Raw genomic sequence first — 18,086 nt, forward strand, 5'->3', positions numbered from 1 at the left:
TTGCCCCCGAAAACTTCCCCGCTGATATTGGCTTTGATAAGTGGGCCTTGTTTGTGATGTTGTGGGTTCTGTAGCTTGTCCTCGAAACCCCCCTCTTAACTGTGTTTTGCGAAATGTGCCTCTGCTCTGTGGGGAGTAGAGTGCGCCCATGGCTTTGGCCGTATCAATGTCTTTTTTAAGTTTTTCGATAGCAGTGTCCACTTCCGGCGCAAACAACTGCTGTCCATTAAAAGGCATATTCAGCACGGCTTGTTGTATTTCCGGCTTGAATCCTGACGTACGCAACCATGCGTGTCTCCTTATTGTTACTGCAGTATTTACTGTCCTTGCAGCTGTATCTGCTGCATCCATTGCTGATCGTATCTGATTATTTGAGATACTTTGTCCTTCCTCCACCACTTGTTGTGCCCTTTTCTGGAACTCTTTGGGTAAGTGTTCTATGAAATGTTGCATTTCGTCCCAAAGAGCCCTATCATATCTTGCCAGAAGTGCTTGTGAATTGGCAATGCGCCATTGGTTTGCTGCTTGTGCTGCAACCCTTTTCCCCGCAGTGTCGAATTTGCGACTCTCCTTGTCTGGAGGTGGTGCGTCTCCCGAGGTGTGAGAGTTTGCTCTCTTGCGAGCTGCCCCTACTACCACAGAGTCTGGTGTTAATTGCTGCCTGATATACACAGGGTCTGTAGGCGGTGGCGTGTACTTTTTCTCCACCCTTGGAGTTATGGCCCTGCCCTTCACAGGTTCCTGAAACACCTGTTTGGAGTGTTTTAGCATTCCAGGTAGCATAGGTAAGCTCTGGTATTGGCTATGAGTGGAGGATGGTGTATTAAACAAAAAGTCATCCTCAATTGGTTCTGAATGCAAGGTGACATTATGAAAAGCCGCTGCTCTCGAGACCACCTGCGTGTAGGATGTACTGTCCTCAGGTGGCGACGGTCTCGCTGGGTAACAGTCCGGGCTGTTATCCGATACTGGCGCATCATAAAGGTCCCATGCGTCGGGATCATCCTGACTCATTGCAGTATGAGTTGGGGATTGCATCAGTGGTGGAGTGACTACCGGTGATGTGTGCACTGATGGTGGTGGAGATGGTGGCGGAGTTGTTTGTCTTGCCACCTTTGCCTGTGGCTGCTTGTCCTTTTCTTGAAAGGCAAGTCTTCTTTTCATTTTAATTGGGGGAAGAGTGCTTATCTTCCCTGTGTCCTTTTGAATGTGGAGCCTCCTTTGTGTGTAGTCTGGCTCCATTGATTCTAGTTCTTGTCCGAACTTATGTCCTTGCATTTGGGAGGACAATCCCTGTTCCTCTGTGTAGGAACCTGATTTTGGTTCTGAGGCTGGATGTTTCGGAAAGGAAACCTTTTCGGTAGCCTTTTTCGGCTCCGACGACACTTTCTTTATTTTCGGCGTCGTGATCTCTCGGTGCCGACCCATTTCGGTGCCGCTGTCTCGGTGCCGAACTTGCTCAGAGCCGCTGTCTCGGGCTCGAGATTGCTGTGTGCCGGTATCTCGACCGGAGTCGGATGACTTCGACACAAGCGTGCCCTTTTTCAGTGCCGATGATCGGTCACCTATTTTTCGGGTTAAGCCATGGCCTGTTGGCGGTGGCGTCCCCTGGGCTTATATATATATATCGGAACAGCCTTATGGAGCACACTACAGCAGAGCCAAGTACGTCTTTAATTTTCATGCGACAGAAACACAGCCTTCTGATTTCTTTCTTTATCTTTTTTTGTTCTGTATTTCTCCAAGGTGCTTGTTTTCTTTTGTCCTGTTTAGTTGTTGTAAGTTAACAGTGGTAAAAAGCATCGATTCCATTGGCCAGGAAAAATGAATAGTTAGCAGTGGTAAAATGCACACAACCAGCAAAATCGCATTCAGAAAAATTGGAGGATGAAGGCAAATGTCTAACAGATCTAAAACCCTTTTAAACACTCAAGTCAAAGCTACTCACATTTCTGATAAAATAAAGAATGTCCTAGTCGTAAAAAAGAACTTTTAAAAGGAGTATTTCAAAAGATTGCCCTCCTCATCTCACCTAACTCTCCACCAGCCATTCTTCAGAACATTCACTATCCGATGTCATTGTGCCTTTCTCTCTACATGATATTCAATAAATAACTTAAAAACTGGCTCCCTTACGGACAGATTATTGCTCTCTCCACTTCTATACGATGTTATTTTTATTGTGAGCTCGGCATCTGTTCTGCATAAGTGTCTCTTTGGATATTATCCCTGATCAAGTCCGACTGGCTACTGGGCTTTTCAGTCGGCTGGCATTGTGGGGGCCAGTTTCACTGCCATGCGGGCCGGTCTTGTTCCTGGAGACCTGCCAACCACTTTCTTTCTTGCAGCGCTTCTAAATAAACAATGCAAACATAAATCTTTTGTATTGTTTAGAACAAAACACCAGTTCTTCCCCGTCCATTATCAACTCAAACTGTCTTACTGAAAACCTGGACTTGAAGGATTCTTCACACTTTGTTCATTAGCCATCTTCTCTAATCCTACAAATATTATGAAAACTCGTTTCACCTCCCAAATACAGAAATTTCTGGATGTTAACAACATCCTGGATGAATTTTAGTGGGTGTTTTGTCATTGCCACAGACTGAAGATAGTGGTAGTATTAGTCAGTAATTATCTGATATCACTATTTGACTCAAATTGTGGAGCAGTTTTAATTCTACTAGACTTTTCTTGAACTTCTTAAACCCTTATTATTGTTCCAATCGAATTGGCAGTTTAACACTGCTAACAGGATGCAGTGGCAGGAGACCCGTTTTAAAGGGCTACTTAGCTTGGTGGCACAATAAGTGCTGCAGTCCCACTAGTAGCATTTAATCTACCAGTCCTGGGTATATGACGTACCACTTTACTAGGGATTTATAAGTACATTAAATATGCCTATCAGGTGTAAGCCAATTTTGCCATGTTTAAGGGAGTGAACACAAGAACATTTGCACTGAGTAGCAGCGTAAATTGCATCCTAAGGGCAAACATTTTTTTTTTTTTTTTTTAAATGCAAAAATAGGAGATATGAAGACAAAAAGTGTGGGAGTGACCCTGCAGAAAGGGCCAAGTCTAACACTCAGGCACTCGTCCAACAGATACTTGCTGGAACTAACAAGCCCCTAGGCTAACTTTGGACAGAAATCAAATTCATTAATGTAACACTTGACATTAATATGGTGTGTGATCCAATTACTGCATGCATAGCCATTTAAGCAAGAATACTTACATGGCCTGATAAACCAAATGCAATGCTATAAGATATACTCTTAATTTGCAGAGCTAAAACCATCCTCACTGAATGGAAGCCAGAAAGCCATTAAATTAAATATCAACATTTGGTAAGCATATTTACGCTTCCTTCACAGTGCAGAAAATATATTTAATCACCAATCAAGACTCAGTACTTATGATGGAATCCTATGGAATTAACTGAGCACCTACCTTCAGAAGAACAAACCATGAATAGCATTTGGCTTCAAAACACTTCTACCATTTTCCCTTGCTTTAATGCAGACCCATAGCTAATCCTCGAGAGCCCTCCAAGGAACCAGTGCTCTTCTTCTCAACTATGAATCTTTTTAATAGTACAAATTTATACTTTTAAATCATCATCTATAAGCGAAACAAAATCTATACAACTGTGTTATGCCAGTATGCAATAAGGTAGTAGGCGTTATATGTGTACTGCGTAATCCCTTAAAACTGTTCCTCTAAGGTTCAATGATTAATGCATAATTCGTAAGACAAGCAAATTGTACAACTATAGATGATCTATATGTTTGCACATATACGTGCATTCTTGCATACTAGTGCCAAACACGATTGTGATTCGTTACGCATCAGGACTGGTACTTGATACAACCATAAGCTACTGACTTCTTTTCTTGAAATCAATAAAAACTTTGAATGCTAAAAGGAAATGATGGCAGTCCTTTTTTAAGAAAGGGTCTGTAACACAAACCTTTTTAAATTGAAACTTTACTGTACAATCAAACATTTTACAATGATGAGTATAAACAATGACAAATGGACAAAATAATTTCAGAGCTTCTCTGAAGCACACAAGTGCATTAACATTCAGATTCTGTAGACAATCAAATTAGAATAAAAACGAGAAGTCAAAGTTCTCTAAGTTCTACAACCAGATACACCTTCTGATTTTAATTTGTGAAGCATATTTTTAAGGTACTGGTGCTACCTAAATTTAAGTTCTTAATAAAGAACTATACAGTATTTACAAAAATAGTTTCTTTAAAATAATATGTTCTATTAGTCTTTTCACATCAGCCAGGTAGTTTACAGGAATATGACGTGGCCCAATATAAGGTATATAATTTATTGTTATACAACGTTATTGGTATACAATGCTAACTACCATGTTTAATAAATATTTTCAGATGAAACTAGTGTATAACAGTTTGAACACTGAAGAATGTTCGCAAGCATACTATAATACAGTGAAACCTTTGGAAAAAGCTAATAAATAAATATGGTTCAACATGTACAATCTCCAGTATTCTGCGATGTGTAGGATACAAACCATGTCCTAAGGAGTCCAGGTCACTTTTGTCTTCCCCTTAAACATTCATAAGCAGTTACAGACAATGTAAATTCCCTCAGTGCATGGTCAGAGTCATTTTTATGTTACAATTAAATTACAATGTTAGTCCATAACTGCTATATAGGAAGTTGACTATCTTTCCAATTGTATTCCAGTTTTTCTTTTATAAAAATGTAAATAAACATGCATAAGTTGCTCACAAAGTCCTCGAAAGAGCTATCCCTAAAATAATTGCCACTTGTGGAGTTGCAGTCACGCTGTTTACAACTCCTGTTCTATGAGGTCCTCATTGCGTTCACCTCTGTTCCAGAAACAAATGGTTTAGGTGTGTCAAAAGCAAATCGTCATGAATGGCTACTTGACAAGTCATTAATACTCAACTTCTTGCAAGTGAATGTAAACGTGCTTCCATGTTTTACAGTCTTGATAATCTGAGACTAAGGGCCTGATTTAATATTTTGGAGACGGCCTGTCCTCCGTCAGGACAGAGGATTAAATTATTCAGTTACTCTGACCAAAGTGTCGACTGCTGTCAAATGATTAATTGTACACTGGCATTAACAGAAACTGCTATCACAATGGTTTTCTACCAATGCATCATAAGTTTGTCGGACTGCTCTGCCAAACATGACGGAGCCTTATGTCAAAGTTACACTTTTCGTTTATTTTCAAAACGAAAATTCCAAAGTGGATTTTGTTTTTCAAAACAAAAAACAACGCCCCCCTTGCCATTGGACTTCCTCACATGGTGAGGGGAGCACTGATCACTTTTTAATGCCCCTTACCGACAGATTTTCCCTGGTGGTGATGGGTGTTACAAAAACTGCTAAATGTTCACCTGTCTAAATTAGGGGTGCGTACATAAAGACAAAGTTTCGATGTCCCTTACTTCATCAGCCCATCAGAGGAGTTTGACCACAGCAGAGAGAGAACAGTCCTCGCCATCGTCAAACTGTGGTCTGCATGAATTTAAACCAGACGGGCCATGGTCTACGCGGGGAGGGAACTTTGTTGTCATTGTAACTGAGCCCCTTCTAACAAGATATAAGAAATCATTAAACCAAAATAAAATATTGAGAGCTAAAAATGTTCATATTAATTTCAACATAAAGTTATAAACCGTGAACAAAGCCTTGTTAAGCTTTACGTCATAACTTCTCCATTACTTGCTGGTTGAGATCCTGCTGGGAAGGACTGGATTGGTGCCACTTCTATCTCAGATTCACGTATAGAGATAACTGCATCACCACTGACATTTATCAAACACTGGGCCTGCAAAACAAAATTAATCAAGCGATGTTACTTTAAAGAGAAAGTACTTTTATCTAATCCAAAGATGCATTTTCTTCTGGCTGTTACTTTTTCACTTATTTATGTAGGAGTATTTTTCCTGATTGTATTTTTTTCTGCTTATTAATACGAGTCATTTGCGTTTGATGTTTATTTTGTAATGACATGTTGTTCCTGAAGAATTCCGGAGGAAGCCGTGAGATCATTTCAAAGCTTTTACTGCTTGCACACTGGATTTTATTCACTCGAGTCTTTTCACTGTTTATGTAACCATATATGTTATGACACCTGATGACAATAGGCCGGAGGAGGCATGGTTAGTATTCAGTTAAGGGAATAGTACTATGGGTCGGATACATGGTAGTATTATATAACATTTTATAATGTTGAGCAGTGATTTGCTGAAGTCGTTATACATTTTCTCACCTCATGCTGACTGCAATTTCTATTGCTTCGATTGTGAAATTTACTACAAAAGCTTTGACTCTGGGGGTAAGCCAGACCTTTTTGAAGTCTCTATTGGGGGACGGGGAGGGGGTGCCCGTTTCTCTATTGATTTGCTGCAAATTTTGGAGCTGGACTATTTTCATATTCTGATTAATGCTGCCTCTATTCAAACTCTAAGAGCCATCACAGCAATTGGTTTCTGTCTTTTGACTGATTTACTGAGATTGCTATATTTTTACCTTTCTGGTTTGAACATTATAATTTTAATAAACCTTCATGGTTTTTCTAAATTACTGATCTGAAACTCCTTGTGTTACTCTTTATTATTGATTGTATTTGGAAATGCTGTTTGAACCTTTTCATGAAGGACACACTGCCTCATCTATTCTTGTAGGCAACACCATTCCGACCCCATGTGATGTTCCTCTTTATCCTGCTACTTATAGGTCTAGCTAAAAAAAGCAGGCACCAACAATTATTTTAACATTAGGCGATTGATCTGTCTCTCAACTCTTATGATCATGCTATTGACCAATCCTCAATATTTTTAATTTGAACCAACACAACTTCACCATGGCTCAGAGGTTTCGTTCAGGGTTATACAAATTAGCATAACCTATCACTGCTCTTTCAATCAGAAACATTTAGAATTTGTGGTATCTTGATTAAAAAGAAGCAGGTAGATTCCTTGTTAAGCCCAAACTCACTAGTCCACTTAGGGGGTTATTACAACTTTGGAGGAGGTGTTAATACGTCCCGACGGTGAAGTGACGGATATACCACCAGCCGTATTACGAGTCCATTAAATCCTATGGAACTCGTAATACGGCTGGTGGTATATCCGTCACTTTACCGTCACTTTTGGGACGGATTAACACCTCCTCCAAAGTTGTAATAACCCCCCTAGTCTTTGGATGATATATCTACAGCCACCTCAATCATCAAGATTCACAATTAAATATACATATTTAATATGACACATCTAATAACACTATACTGTCACTACATACTCAAAACACCATTACATTATCAGGTATAAGCACCCTCTGCATTATTTTACAAGAATACTGCAAGCCCAGGAATTCCAGGACCATATAGAGAAATGAGGGCGAAGGTCATGAAACTCCCAGGTTCCTTACAAAATGCTTTAATGAACGGCGGATGGTATTTTATTCCTTATAATACTTGGTCATATCATCATCCTTCACACAAATTGTTAAAACCTTGTAGACTTGCTCATTTATCTTTATGACAGACCAGAACAACAAAAGCTAAATTTGCACTGCAAAACTAAACCCATCAGTTACTAGATTTTTAAAGGAATAATTAGAATCAGTTTCAAGTCAGATCAAAAAATGCTGTGGCACATTTCTATCTTTCCTGAAATGACTTATAGCATGGAAAAAATAATCCTGATCTCATAAATATCTCCTTTCTCTTGACCATGTTTTCCTTTTAAAAAAAAAAAAACATATCAGAAGGAAAAGACAGCTCCTGCTTTTCACTATGCCTGCACGTTCTGGCGGCAGGCATTGTGACGTGAAGATTCAACTGTTAAGCCATTTCATTATTAAGATGATAAGAGATGTCACCTGCAATAAGGAAATCCAGGAAGGGTATTTTGTTTTACAGGGATTGCATGCTCCCCTATACTAGTCAGAACAGTATTGACCATGTAAATCTAAAAGGAAATTATGGAAATGCAATTTTGAGCACGCTAATGCAGGTGTTGGTATCAGTCTGTTGAAAGAAAGAATAAAACCTATGCTTTCTCTTTTCTGTGTACAGTGATTATAAGACTTGATACAGTGTAGACATTTAACTACAGTACAAATCAGATCAACTGTGACACCATAGATACCAAGTAAAGGCATCCTGAGAATCATAATTTTAAAAGCTTTGGTTCAGTAAGTTGAGCCTGTAGGCAGACTGTAGGAGAAAACATACAAGGGCCGGAGCAATTCAAGTTGACGTGTAGTAGTTTATTTCTAGTGGTATGATTACACGCTCTTAATGAACTTTCCCCCATTCTCTATGACTTGTAACATCTGTCTAGGTCTCTTCTGCTGTGATCAATAATCTATTTACTCAGTGTATCATTTTACTTAGAACACCTCTGGATGACATTAGCATTGTTGAATGAGTTTTTCTGAAATGAGGTGGTACCTGGGTGTTAAGGCAATGATGTGTATTATTCTTATGTTCTGATTTTCTAAACAAGTGATACTTTTGCTCACACCAAGATGATTTTGCAGTTTCTCCAATTTGCTATGCAAGAAATGTGTATACAAACCCAGTGATTTTGGGGGTGACACAGATTTTATGAAGAATTCATTTGCTACTAGGGTGCTTTTGGGTGTCTATATTTTAGTGTACGGTTTTGCTCCCACAAATCTTGACACATTAAGGAGCACCTCCTTTTGCTAACATAGTTCTTTTTAGTTTTCCACATATGACTAACCTGGGAGGTAGTTGATTTTCGAGTGGAGATCCCAGTGTTGAGAATTTGCAGAGAAGTCAGATTTGCAGTGCTGTCCCTGAATGATTTAAGTGTAAGTGTGACTAGGGCAATATGTTTTTGTGAATTGTGAGACTTATGAAGTTTTTGTGATATGCTGTATGCAAGGTCTTTAGTTATGCAAAACTGATTTTGGACTCAACTAGAGGTTTGATCACTGTTGTATTATTTTTATTTGTGTATCTTGTTTTTTTTAAACAATTGTTTTATTATTGTTTTGATTATTGAATTAGTTGAAATCCGAGATCTCAGGTATTGAGGCTTACTTGTCTGCATACATTGGTGTGTAGTGTGAGCCACTGCTTATACATGGATAGGGATTTCTGAATGAACTAGTTTTCCTTTTCAGGGTTGTGTGTCTAATTTGAGTGGATGTGCTTTGTTCCTAAATGCACAAGAGTAAGATCATTTGCGAGGGCGGATTACGTATGGATGGGAGTCTACCTACTGGGAATTGTGGCTAAAACAGTACCACAAACTGTGCTTTTCTTGTTTGTTGCTATTTATTGTGAGAGTAATCTTAGCCTTAATTTCCTGAAAGGTTTCAGTTGTGTAAAATTGGGTTGAAAAGGGGTTTTGTAATTGTTTTCTTGTTCACTGAGAAGACACACTGTGACAGGTCTGTCAGTTGGGGGAGCTGCACTGGGACTGGTGAGAAGTCACCACAAAGCAGTGCTGTCATTGGTTGATTACTGACAGTGTCACGCTGTGACAGGTTGACCTTTGACAGAGCAGCACTGGGATTGGTTGTTGCTCACTAGCTTGTTTTATGTGATTTATGAGACCAATTTGTAAAAACAAAAAAAATATATATATGGGTGGTATTGAAAAGGCACAAGGTTTCCTTTGTATCTTCTACTGAGGGTCAGAAATTACCTGCTGAGGGAACACCTGCAAACGAGGTGTTGAGGGGCATTGTGTTTGTTCTGTATGTGTATCTGTATGTGTATCTGGATTTCTGAAAGGCATGACTATACTGCAGTTTCCTCTAGAAGGTCCTTATACCATTAGGAAGCTGGATTTCCTGAGACAAACAATGAACAAGAGAACGTTGTTGCTTAGACCTACACAATTTGAAGTAAGAAACAATGCCTACAGAGAAGGAAGGAAGAATGAAAATACAAAGCAATTGAAGGGCTCGTTTAGGCAGTGGTTAGAGAACAAGTGGGATTGACAACAGAAGTGTTGGAGGGTGAATATGATGTAAAGTATGAAAGTTGTTCCTGCAATAATTAAAGAAAATTTAAGACGGAAAGAAAAATAAGGAGGGACAAGAACAAATGGCTTGATGTACAAAGCATAAGAGAATCTATAACTGGTTACTGACTGCTAAAATGGCATTTTCAAATGTACTAAAAGCATTCGAAGCATTATTTTACTTCACCGAAAAGTTACAGAATCAGAATTTTAAGGACTGAGTCGCATTTACCAATTCCCTAATACTGAATCATAAACTGCACGTATCAACTATTAGCAAATACTGAGTAGTCAAAAAATGTGGATTTTGCATGTGCAAATTACCACCAACTCTGATAGGATGATAACCAGGTGCAACACACATAAAAAAGGCCTGAAATGGATTAGGGTGTTCCACAATTGCAGCGCTGTATGTGATTGCAAGGAGGATGTAGATTCTCAATGCCCTCAACAGAAGGAGGAGGCGACAGGGACACATATTCAGAGTGAGGGCTACACTTTTCCAAGAAACATAGAAGGACATACACAATAAATTCAGGTTGAGCAGTGCAGTTAGATTAGATCTAATTGCAGAAATAAGGCCTCAGCTTGAAAGAAATCTTATCAGAAGCAATGACATACCCACCCATGTGCAGGTACTATTCCCATTCCATCTTTTAGCCTCTGGGTGTTACCAAAATGTTACTGCTGCTGTAGGTGGGGTATCACAGAGTGGCCTCTCTAGGTTTTTAAATGCTTTCCTAGATGTGATGGTACAGACAATTCACAATCTTATAACTTTCCCTAGAACAGCACAGGAGTTGCAGTTAGCCAAATCAAACTTTTACTGCATTGCTCAATTTCCTCATGTAGTAAGATATATTAGTGGTGCCCATGTTCCCATTTGTCCCCCATCTTACGAGTTCATATTTAGAAGCAGGAACACACTCATTCACTAAAGATCCAAGTTGTATGTGATGCAAAATATATCATAACAGATCTTGTTGCAAAGAACTCTGGTAGTACATGTGTCTCATTAATGCTCGGGTATAGGAGCAAATACTTACGTCTTCTCAGAGGAGAGTTTGAAGATTGCTATCTACTTGCTAAATATGGCCTAATCTCCCAAATGTTTTGTAGGTGACAGTGCATATGCTCCGAGATCAGGTATTAGGAAACCATATCTTCATCCTTCTAATCAAATTCAGGTATCCTACCATGCAGCACAAACACAAACTGGGTATGTCATTGAGAGGACATTTGGATTACTGAAAAGTCGATTTTGCTGCCTCTATAAAAGTGGCAGTGCCCTAAAATATTCTCCATAAACAAATTGCAAGATCATCACTTCTTGTGCAATGCTTCATAATATAGCAATATGGAAATGATTGCCTGAAATGATGTCTGATTCATAATCTGATGATGATAAACCCCAAAACCAACCAGCACAGGCAATACAGTATAGTTAATGGGCATCAGAAGGAAGAGACAGACGTACAGCCATTACAATCCATTACTTTTAAGGTATTTCAATGATGATAGATGTTACATTTTGATCAATGCTAAACACAAGAAGTGCTTTGTTAAACAATATAACCTTTATTTTTCAGATTCTAAAGTGAGTCGTAACATTATTTTCACTCTTTCGAATGTTGAAATAAAAGAAGAAATCAGTACACAACTTACTGAAATAGCAAAATATGACAGAACAATATGTAGTGCAAATGTAAGACTTACTACTGTTTCCTTCTACAATGAACTGAACTTTGTTGCATGGGTGTAGTGGAGCCTTCAGTACCAACACTACCTCCTGATCTACTGCACACCCACTCAATGGCTTATTCGCAGATATACTGCTAATGCTGGGTAGCCCTTCACTTTCTGCAGGACTAACTGCTGCAACACGTGCAATCCGTGTGGTCTGTAAACTTTCTACTGTAATGGTTACTTGCAGTATGCCCCGTGCCACATCCCCATAACAGTGACCCATTTCGACCTGCAGGCCCTACAGTATGGCGTGAGTGTGTTGACGTAGCCTGTACATGACAATTTACTGACTGACTAAACATATCCATACGTTAGAATAAATGATGTTGAGATGTGCGTTCCTTTGTCCACTTTTACCTCCAGAAAACAGTGGGACTCTTTTTGGAAGCTACTTGTGATGTCCATTCTCATACCAAAATTATTTTGTTCATTATTCTCATTTGCTTGTGTTGTAGATGTTGTACCTTCAACACAGTCTTCAAGAACTCCAAACAACTGTATGGTATCACCCATATTGTGTGTGGACCGTGATCTAGGATTTTTTACCTAACACTGTAATGCCTGAAACAATTACTCCTGTGCAGTTGTCTACACCTCACTGCAAGGTCTTATGTGACATTTGGACTCCCTGCATCATCCAATTCATCAATAGGCAGTGTGAGACTGTTATATTCCGGACTATGACTTTGCCTCTGGGGTGATGTATGTGGCATATTGAACTCATTCCCTTTTTCTATTAATGTCTTTGAATCTTCCTGAACCTCTCCTTTAGATCCATGGTCTTTTTGTGCTGGGATATCTGTTTAGAAAGGTAATGTGAGAACGATTTGTAAATAAATGTTATGTATACCTTTGCATGTATAATTTAAAGTATCCTAAGTTTGCTTTGTGCTTTAGGTTTTTATAATGAATGAGTACTACATATCCCATAATACACTACTAGGGTAAACCTTATAATGAATGAGTACTACATTTCCCATAATACACTACTAGGGTAAACCACACACTTCTAATGGTGTTTTAATGTATTATAATGTAGGTAAACATTTCCCAGCCTAACAAGGTAACAATGTTGCCTCACACATTGCTGCAAACATGTTAATGTAACACTATAAGGGTTGTAGGCTCATACCTTTTGAAGCAGCAGGAGCCTCTGAAGTGTCTATACTGCTGAGGCCAGACAGTTTCTGGCTCCAGGGTGGACTCAATCATTTCCTCAAGAGAAGTTGGTGGTGGCTGAGTTGGAGGTGGTTCTCCTGTTGTACTGGCCTCATTTCTGTGGCTTGCCAACTTCGTCCTGGCTTAGATACAGTAACAACTTGTACAGATGTCTTCAACTGATCTCTGTGTTACCCCCACAGAGTTAATGCACCCCTGGATGTTGAGCCATATTTTTTTTTTATTCTGACAGAGAGGGATGTTTTGTCACATAAGGCATCACAACAGGATACACATTTTACAATCAGTATTTCAAACTCTCTCACCTTCCTGCTTTCCAAGGGTGGATGCTGAGATTGGTGCTTACCCCAATTGAATATGACTGCCAATTACCTGTTTTAATGCTCTCTAGTGTTCTTACAGTCTGCTGCTACCCTACTTCCTGTTTGTGATTTCGCCACTCACTGCCAGGTAAAAATTTGATACTTGCAACTCGATTTGCTCTTTACTGAATTGATATTTGCGATTCCTTAAATTGTGACTACAACGCGTACCGAATTGGTAATGACCAGTCAATCACATTCATACATAAATAGCGATTAGCAAATTGCAATTTGGTAACAATCACAAATTATGACTCCGTATTCATTTGCTTCATACACCTAGTCCAAAATCAAGACGCAGAAGAGGAGGATAACTTTGTAAATGATATTTCTATTGCAGACCTCCTCCATATTCCAACAGGGACTGGTGCCAGTGGTGTAATGGATATGGATGCAGCAGGAGATAATGAGCACAACCACAGTTGTGGTTGTTAGTACAATAGCCAGTGCCCCTTCCGAAATTGCAATGACAGCATTACTGAGCACAATTTGAAAGACCCCAGTTGTTACTCAAATTCCTATTTACACACTTGTTACTACAGTTCCGGTTGAATAGATTTCTAAAGAGAAGACTATTAATGTTGGCCTTTTGGAAATTGAATTTGGAGAAATGTTACAAAGTACAATTCACAAATAGATTTTAGCCGAACAATGTTGATGAAATGAAGTATTTGATCAAAAAAAGCAACAGATGTGCAAATGAAGAATATGATAAACTAGAGTAATTACCTGGATGGGTGGGAAGCCGACATCAGTAAGATGAAGAATGTGAGGAAAAATTATAAAATGGATTTGGCACATCATTAAATAATTGAGTTATGTTTGATGACTTTCAGAGCTCATGATAAAGATGTAATTATGAAAACAAGGGAATGGAGTCATTTGAACAAATACAGAGAAAAATAGAACAGTAAGACAACAATTAAAAAGAAAGTTTAGAAATCAGACCGCAAGGCAAAGAGATGAGTTGGTGATTCAGAAATGGGATTAGGAAAGGTTTTGGAATTTCCAATCTAGAGAATACATGGGGTAAATTTAGCACGTGTGCCATGGACAAGATCTGATCTTTAAGCTTTTAATAAAAATTTTCCAAAACTGCAAGAAGAACCTCAAAGTTGGTACAAGGAGGTTCATTGGCTGACAATGAATTCACAAATATTGTTCCTAATAGTGCTGAGGAGGCAGCTACCAAATGCATAAGTGATTAAAGATTTGAAAAAGAATGTACTATTAAAGAATATTATATGGCCAAAGCGTTTGAGAACTGCACAGGAGCCTATGAGTCGCTGCATGCCTATTACGGGAGACTCATGCAGACTTTCAAGAGGTCCAACGAGTTGATGATCCCAAGAAAAATGATGTCAGTGGTTTTATTTCTGCTTTCGTAATGGGTTTGGGTCTAGAGTTGAGCAGCCATATACAACAATGTGGGCAGACAAAGTTTATTGATGAGATCTTGGAATTGGCCAAATGAAGAAGTGAATGGTTTGATGTAAAGTAGAAGAGAATCAAATAGAAGCTGATGGTTGCTTAGACAAAGAAATTTGAAAGAAATGCCCCAAATCAGATGATGAGTGCAGACATGGGTTATGTTCAATTCGCAAACGCCGGAGTGAACGGAATGACTATAATGCAAAGCGTGAAAATGGGAAACAGGTTAATGAAATTAAGGTATGGTTGGTACAGTTCTAACGGTAGACCAAAATAGCTCATTTATAGAGGAAGAGAATGGGCCATCCTGCATCATTTTTGTTTGAGACAGTTTCTCCCCATTCCACAATTAGACCAGTGGGAGTTCCTAACCCATCCGTCTTAGGAAAAGAAGTCCAATTTGCAGGCATTAGAAATAAACAAGTGATTAAACAGCTGTTAGCAATCATACCAGGGAAAACTAGTTCAGATGTAAAAGAGCATGAATTCATGACTAATAAAACTAGTCCAGTGAATTTGCTGGGTCGTGACCTATTGTATAAAATGAATTGCTTGATATATTGTACACTGGATGTTGTTTGACATTCAGACAAAGGATCCAGATGACGAATTTAAACTGAAAATATAAGAAGTGAAAAACTGCATGTTTCCAGTCCTTACAGAAAAGAACATACTGCGATAATTCAGAAAGTCAGTGAAAAGAGAGAATTGTGATTTCATTGGAAAAGATGTTTGGCTAATTAACAGTGCAAATCCAGTTCAAACTACAATGAAACCAGACGCATTGTTTCCGCACATTACCCAATATAGATGTTTTCAAGAAACTGAGGAAGGGATTACACCTGTGACAAATGATGGTGCATCAAGGCATTTTAAAAGAGGTTTGGGGAGTCCATGTAACTCACCGATTTTGGGCTTGTGCAAACTGAATGAGAAATGTAGAAAAATCAGTGAGATCGTAGTTCCATGTTGGCCCATGGTGCCAGATCCAGCACTGATTTTCTTTCAAATTCCATCTGATGCAGAGTGGTTTACAGTGATAGATTTGAGCTCTGCATTTTTATCAAATGTCTCTACATAGGGATCTTCAATAGCTTTTTTAATTTAGATTTAAAAATAAAGTCCTGCTTTAGGCAAGGATTCAGGGTTAAAGGGATACAGGATCTTCCGAAAATCCCATATTCAACAGTGCAGTCATAAATGGCGAGAGGAAATTTACACTCTAGTGAAACAGAAAAAGTACACCCACTAAGGGGTTGACTGATTCCCCCGAGTGGTAGCGGCCCATTATCACTAATGTATTCGGTGCCTCCAACTGAATGGATGGCCACAAAGACTCTAACGAATATAAGTCTACCGGATGGAGTCAGTCCTCCAATATGCCACCAGTGAGCACAGCAGCACGGGCAGTCGCTGCTATCAAGGACCGAGATGTCCTTATATTCTTCTAGTCCTGATGAGACCTTGGTATGTGGGCCAAGGTTCGAAATGTCGTCAACACTGATGAGTGAAAAACAAGCAAGTGGGCAACCAATGAAAAGCAATGGACTAATTTGACAACCTCTTGAACAGATGTTTGTTACAAACACACAAGCATTTATGTATTTTTTTCTTTTCTTTTGTTGATTTCTTTGGTTTTGTTATATTTCTTTCACTGGGGACACTATGCACTGTTTAGCAATAACAATTGTGGTGGTCTTACATGCTCATGAAGATATTAGTATTAGCAAAGTATAGCATTTATTTCCTGAGGTCATTTAGCCTCCTGATTAATTTACTTACCCTAAATTATACCAATGAGAACCATTGCTTTAGGATGATTATTTATACCCAGGTTCCCATGGGTTTAAGGGTTGCTCTTGTAGCACAATAAGATTTAAGAAAAGAAAGACTTTGTGTGTCTTTCCAATTCATTTTTATAATTTTTATTTTGGCTGCCCTTAATGCATTGTTCTTGGATACATATCCTCATAACGAATCTCTCTCAAACAATGCTTATAGTTCAATATCTTTGACAGACACTAAGAACCATAGATTAGAACACAGAAATAGTTTGGATGAAGGACTTGAAGAAACCCTTATATAAATGTATTGAAGAATTATAGAGAACTAATAAATGCCTGATTGTTACATTTATACTCATTTATCAACTTCTGTTTCAGAAGGTGTGCCTTATGTTCATTGCCTCTTTCTTAAGAGTTATCCTGTATTGTCTACTATTTACTCACTGAACACTGGGATTATTTAGAGGAAATTATTTTAGACTTTGACGGCTCAAAAGATCCTGAAATTACAAATGTGGAAGCAACTAAAAGTATTTTAATGGTTCATTGTACTAACACTGAAAGCAGTAGCAAAACATATGTGTAAGTTAACGGACTAGAGCATGATCATGATTTTATTAGAGAATATAACAAGAAGAAATGAAGAGAAGAGAATGTAATAAAGATTTCACAAATATTTCTACATCTTGGAGTTTGGAAAGCACAAGAAGGAAGTGTGTGTATGGTAAGAAGTAAGTGTAGTTAGTATGATAGGCCAGTTACAGATGGAAACAGTGTGCCATTAATTATATTATAAGTAGGTTTTATATGATAGGTAGTATCCTGGCACTGAGCAGGTATGAGTCTAACTACATCTAGGGCCTAGTGGGACTAGACAAAAAGCCAATTCTTCAGATTCTTGCAGAATTCAAGAAGTGAGGAGGAGGATCTTATGTGTAGTGGCAGGTTGTTCCACGTTTTTATGAGATTATTTGATTGTCAGAGCTGTTTTTTTCATTTACAAAGTATGTGAGCAAGTAGGAGAGGTGTCTGGAAGGTTTGTGAAGGAAGATGCAATTTGTTGAGGTATGCTGTTCCAGTGTTGAGTAGAGCCTTATAAGTGTGGGTGAGGAGTTTGACCTGTGCTTGTTTGTGCATTAGGAGCCAGTGGAGCTCCTTCATGTGTGGTGTGATGTGAGTGCGGCATGAGAGGTTGAAGGTGATTCTGGCCGCCAAGTTCTGAATGGTCTGCAGCCTTCTAGTGAGTTTTTAGTTGATCGGGCATAAAGGGTGTTTCCGTAGTCCAATTTATTTGTGGCCAGAGGCTGAGTGACGGTTTTACGGGTGCTGATTCAGAGCTATATGAAAATCTTCCTCAGTAGCTTCAGGGTAAGGAAGCATGAGGGGGTGACAGCACTAACTTGGGTGGCTATGTTGAGTTTGCTTTCAATGATGATCCTTAGGTTCTTGTGGGGGTGGATGTCAGTCCTAGCTCTGTTGGCCAAAATATCAGAATTTAAGTCTTCTTCGTGTTCAGCTTTAGACAGCTGGTCTCCATTCAGTGGGCAAGTTCAGTCATGCAG

The 18,086-nt window shown here is 38.9% G+C and overlaps 1 protein-coding gene across 18 annotated transcripts in view; it reads right to left on the bottom strand.

The window, feature by feature from the left end:
• Positions 1-3,971: 3,971 nt before the first annotated feature.
• C2CD5 (C2 calcium dependent domain containing 5) overlaps positions 3,972-18,086 on the bottom strand; it is a 669,580-nt gene continuing 655,465 nt past the window's right edge. For all 18 annotated transcript variants that reach the window (XM_069228566.1, XM_069228562.1, XM_069228551.1 and 15 more), the window contains one exon: positions 3,972-5,842. In XM_069228566.1, coding sequence (XP_069084667.1) covers positions 5,714-5,842 — 129 coding nt within the window. In that variant the 3' untranslated portion in view covers positions 3,972-5,713. The remainder of the gene's footprint in view (positions 5,843-18,086) is intronic.

The sequence above is a fragment of the Pleurodeles waltl genome, chromosome 4_1 (genome assembly GCF_031143425.1).
Source record: "Pleurodeles waltl isolate 20211129_DDA chromosome 4_1, aPleWal1.hap1.20221129, whole genome shotgun sequence".
Classification (NCBI taxonomy): Eukaryota; Metazoa; Chordata; class Amphibia; order Caudata; family Salamandridae; genus Pleurodeles; species Pleurodeles waltl.